Raw genomic sequence first — 5482 nt, 5'->3', positions numbered from 1 at the left:
ATACTTCTATGTGTGGGTGGGGGTCGGGGTACATAAGGCCTCAACCCTCGACAAAGAACTACAGATAACTAAGAAACACTGAGAGTGAGAGAAATAGTCTACCCTGGGGGAGAGCACACCAGTGGATTATTCAATACCAAATGGTCAGCCCTGAAGTAGTATAAGTACCATTATACAGACTGAGCATGTTGTAGTTAGGAATATATGTATATGTCCTGAATTTGAAGGTTACATGAGAGTGTTTGGAGGGAGGAAAGGGAAGAGGAAAATGTAATTATATTATAATCTCATAAATAAAACGATATTTAACAAAAAGAATCAGATTGGATTTCAAGTTTGAACTCTATTGTTTGCCTGCAGTAATGTAACAAACTTCTGAATTTCAGCTTCTTCATTTGAAGAGAACTAAAGCTTGTACTGCTTACTTTTTAGATTATAGAATATATATACATATATATATGATTGTAAGTGAAAAATCATACCACAAGTGTTATTAGCAATATCCCAACAACGATTAAATAATAGACCTAAAATAGTTTTAAGCAGTTAGCATTTTGTTTAATGGTATTAAACATACTAGACCATACTCATCACATGTTAAGCATGCAAACATTTTCAAATTTCAGTAACAGTGCTAAAACATCTTGCAAAGATACAATGCACAGCAATCTTTGTGGAGAAAACACTGTAAGACACACATTTGATTTACTTAAGAGGTATGAAGTGAGTTATAATTATTTACAGCCTAAAGAGGCATTCACTATTCAAATGGACGTATTTTCTGGCAAGGAAAACAAGCATTAAAATTTCTGAAGTGGGGGTAAATTCTCGTTCTCATTCGTATTTACCTATTTTGTATGTCGGACTTCTAAGAAGCAAATCACAATTTTTCTAGTAATCAAACACATCCTAGAAGATATAAGAAAACGGCAATCAATGTGAGCCTACAAGAAATGTCAGGAATAAAATACAGTTATCATGACAACACCCATACATCGAATTTTTAAATTTTTCCAAACACATTTATATTACACACGGAATAACACAGTGAACACGACAAAACTGTGTATTCTTTTCAATCCTTATTATGCAATTGTCTGATAATATTCTGCTCTGGTGAACTTCTTTTGTTGTTTTGTTTGTACAATAATGTTCCAGTACTCTATCAGTCCTTCCCTCCAACTACACAATTTGATGTTAATTCTTATGCAAAAGGAAACATAACAACCACTGTCACAGTAAGATCCTCGAATGCAGTCTCTATGTTAGATAAATGGAAGGAAGCATGAGGATGAGGAGCTCAGCCAGTCCCAGACACAAAAACAGCACGTCTTAAAGAAACAAAACACAAAAGAAGTCAGCAAGACGTAAGGGAAAAGATGAAAGAAATATGATTCCTTAAGTACACAGATGTCCCTTTCAGACGCAGAGAGAGTTCTTCAGAAAGTCGTGGCAATTTCATACGAGTCTGGAAATGGGACAGACACGCGTCCAGATCCAGTCACAAGAGGCAGAATCCCAGCAATCGGGATAACTTGCCAGGACAGAGTCAAAGTGACATTCCTGTTTCCCTTGAGACCGTGCCCGTCGTCAAAGAAAAAATACTTGCTTTTGACATCTTTCAGATCCAGCTTGGGGTTCTCGCCTCGCAGAAGGATCTTGTCCCAGAGGACCACCTGGTTCACAGCGTTGCTTTTGGTGGAATATTCTGCCGAGAGGTAAAGGAAGAGCTGCTTGACGTTCCAGTCGAAAGTCTTCTCCAAATCCGCCGAGATGTGGAAGGTGATGAAGCCCAGGTCGCTTTTTTTTCTGGGTCCGGTGAAGTCTTCCACTTTTTTGAGCAGGATCCTGGAGACGTGCAGGCGCACTGGCGCGCTTCTGTCTTTGAAGGCGGTGGTGAGGATGCAGCCCAAGGTGAGCGCCGCCATGACGCTCAGCGTGAAGGCGAACAGCGAGTTCGCCCGCGACAGCAGGGTGTTCATCTTGCGGGCTCAGCCGGCCGCTCCCTCCTCGCGGGCTCCACGGGCGCTCGCTGGCTGCCTGGCTCGGGCTGCCTGGCTGGGCACGGCGGCGTGCAGTCTGCTCGCGTCCCCTCTGCCTGCCTCTGGCTCGCGCAGAATGCTGGGTGCGCGCACGCGTCCCTGGAGCGCGCACCGCCCACGATGCCTTTCCTTTCTTTCTTTCTTTTTTTTTTTTTCCCCCAAGTCACTGGTTAACCCTACAACCACTGTCTGACGATAGTCTAAGGCGTTTGGAGCATCTGATAGGAAACAGCAGCACCGTGTCTCTGCGTGGCTAAATAACCCCGGGAGGGCTTGAGCTGCCTCATCCCCCACACCCAGACACAGTCACTGAAGGTCCCATCTGCGCCCCCCAAAGCCCTGTCCAGAGAACCCCCTCCCTCTGCACACTGCTGCATCATGGCTTCCATATATCCTAGCCCCTCCCCTGGCCTTCTGCAACAGGCTCCTGATGGCTGGGCCCCCTCCCCCACCACACACACACACTAACTCATGCTGCCTCTCTGCAGTCCATTCTCTGCACAGAGAGCAGCCATCACCTGCGGGTCATGTCCCTCCCCTACTGGGATCCTCCACACCCAAAATACAGTCATAGCGTCAAATGTGTGGCCCAGACTCTGTGCTGCATCTGCCCTTCCACCTCACCCCATCAGCCTGTGTGTTGTCCGCCAGGCTCCAGCCACTGGGCTTGCCCTCTGCTCCTGGATCAGCTAGAGCACACAGTGCAAGCACACCGAGAACTGTCCTGTCTGGGCTGGCTTCTTCACTCAGGACTTGGTTCGAAAGCCACTTCCAGGAAAGGCCTTCACTGACAACTCTCTGTGTAAGCCCCTGCCCCCTGATTTCCTACTCTAATTATTATTCTCTTAATCATAAATAACTGTACAAAATTGCTCTTCCAATCGATTTATCTTCTAAGCCCCAGTTTCCCATTCTTTCATGACAGTTCAGTGACCCTGTCTATCCTATTCTTTTTGCTTTTTCCCAGTGCTTAAATCAGAGGCTTGTGCATAAATCTGAATAAATATTACTATTTGACACATCAGAACATACAAAAGAAGCCTGTGCTTACAAGTCAGTAGCCATAAAATCACATGTGCAAGAATTCAAAATATTAGAAAATCTTGGAGAAAACCCACATTGCTTTTCAAACCTAGATGAATACCAGAACGAATTGGAGAAACTATTGAAAATATCGAGACTGTCCACCTCATGTCCCTGGTTTGGTTTAGTAATATTTAGGGTGAGGGTGGCACACGAAATATCTTCCAGGTCAATACATTTCTTCTGATAATTTCGATGAAAGCTTCCTAAACAGCTAACATTTGAGCACCACTAATTGAATGTCCCCATGCAGAGTTTTTGGACAATTAGATGGTCTCTGTTGATATAATTACTCAAAGTAGCCTAGTCTTTCCAGCCACTTGAGGTCACAGGGTACTAAGAACGTGAGTACGCACTTGACTGAGCACTGTTTCTTGAGAAGACTCTCTTTCCCCACTGAATTAATTATCTGTGGATGTTTTTTTTAAAAAAACAGTCATTTATGTACATATGGATCTATTTTTGGATTCTTTATTTAGTTTCTTTGATTTAGTTTCTCAACTTGATGTCAATACAACACTTTCTTGACTGCTATAGGTTTATCAGAAATCTTGAAATCAGGTTTTGTTTATTCTCCAGTTATGTTGTGTTTTCAAAAACCTAAGTCCTTTGAGTTTTCACTGAATATGAGTATCAGCATGTCATTTTTTTATAAAAATGTTTGGAGTTTTATTGGAATTGTAGTGACTGTTTTTAAAAAGATCTAATGATAATTCAGTAGGAAAAGACAGTCTTCTCAAGAAATAGTGCTCAGACAAGTGTGTACTCATGTTAACAAACATAACTGTGCTCTGTCTATCGTACTACATTCAAAAGGTGAACTCCATGGGGACCATGTATCTAAATAGAGACCTCCAGCTATAAAATTCCTATCAGAAAATATGCAAGATTAACGTTTTGCTCTTTTGTTTAGACACTAAAAGCACAATCCCTAAGTGAGAAATCATTAAATTGGATTTTTTTAAATATACTAAAAGGTTGAGTTATTCCCAAACTACTAGTAAGATAATATAAAGACAAGTTTCTGAGAAAAAAAATATTTCAAAACCTTAGTATCTAAGAGGACTAATAATGAGAATATAAATTGTCACAAAACTAAACATGAAGACATTTCACCGTTAAGAATTAATTATATAGCCGGGCGGTGGTGGCGCACGCCTTTAATCCCAGCACTCGGGAGGCAGAGCCAGGCGGATCTCTGTGAGTTCGAGGCCAGCCTGGTCTCCAAAGCGAGTTCCAGGAAAGGCGCAAAGCTACACAGAGAAACCCTGTCTCGAAAAACCAAAAAAAAAAAATAAAAAAAATAAAAAAAATAAAGAATTAATTATATAAAAACTGCTCAAGGTTGATCTAGTCAATGTTCCAGCATGGATGGGGAGGAGCTCACAAGGACCCACTCCTAGTGGAGAAGCTATGTGCAGTTGATGGCTGTACGGGGAGAGAAAGTCAGTGTTTTTCATGGGTGGTGCCCCCGGCAGATTGCCCATACTATTGTGGACAGCCCTAATAGCCACATGTATGAAACACTAATTAGACCTATATATAATATACATATTATAATATATATATAATATATATATATATATATATAATTTCTAATGCAAAGGGGTCTGGTGCCTTACTGGGGTGAGCAGAGCTTGGTTTCATACTCTCACACTGTTGGCTAACTCAAAACAGTGCTGCTGATAAGCAGAGTGCAACTTTTGAGAATATCATGCAACCTTGAGCACATATTTTGATTTCAAGAAGTGCTGACCCTGTGGGAATTTAAATTTCTGCCAAGTGGCATTTTCTTTTACTTTTTTTTAATTGGAGTTTTGTCTTAATTAACCCTGTAGTAGAAAAGGCAGCACATTTTGTTTACATTTCCAGCATAATTAATCATTAAGAAAAAATGATCATCAATTAAATATTATTACATTCTGAGGGGATAGCTAATATGAAAAAGATTGAGGCACTGGCAAGATTGTTAATTCTGAAACTCTTATAAATGCTAATGGGGGTAAAAACACTTGGACAAATACTTGCAAACACCTCTGTAGTCTTCTTACAATGTTAATTTTTGTGTCTACCAAATGATCTGGCCATTGAACTCTTAAATATAGAGTAAACAAATACCTTTGTGATATCAATAAAATAAATTTTATTAACATGAAATTTATATTGACTGTATTAGTCAAGTTCTTTTTGTGTTTTTTTTTTGTTTTTGGTTTTTTTTTGTTTTTGTTTTTGTTTTTTGCTCTGCAGATTGAATCATTTAAAAAGAGGAAAGACTTAGTTTGGCTCACAGTTTTAGATATTTCATTCCAGACTATAGCAATTTCCTTTTGTTATTTCTGGGCCTGGGGCAGAGAGCA

General features: G+C 40.5%; 1 protein-coding gene across 1 annotated transcript; it reads right to left on the bottom strand.

Annotated features, from left to right (window-relative positions):
• Positions 1 to 533: 533 nt before the first annotated feature.
• Positions 534 to 2304, bottom strand: LOC128115505 (signal peptidase complex subunit 3). The gene has a single exon (XM_052746249.1). The coding sequence runs from the start codon at positions 1980 to 1982 to the stop codon at positions 1440 to 1442; it is 543 nt and encodes a 180-aa protein (XP_052602209.1). The 5' UTR covers positions 1983 to 2304; the 3' UTR covers positions 534 to 1439.
• Between the last annotated feature and the right edge of the window lie 3178 nt (positions 2305 to 5482).

This window comes from Peromyscus californicus, unplaced genomic scaffold (genome assembly GCF_007827085.1).
Source record: "Peromyscus californicus insignis strain IS unplaced genomic scaffold, ASM782708v3 Scaffold_10__1_contigs__length_136768540, whole genome shotgun sequence".
NCBI lineage: Eukaryota > Metazoa > Chordata > Mammalia > Rodentia > Cricetidae > Peromyscus > Peromyscus californicus.
Note: the sequence above shows the minus strand (reverse complement) of the source record. Positions and strands in the feature narration are given on the sequence as shown.

Bases quoted from the DNA above. Each gene is read 5' to 3' on its own strand.
- LOC128115505 (XM_052746249.1), bottom strand. From the start codon at position 1,982: ATGAACACCCTGCTGTCGCGGGCGAACTCGCTGTTCGCCTTCACGCTG.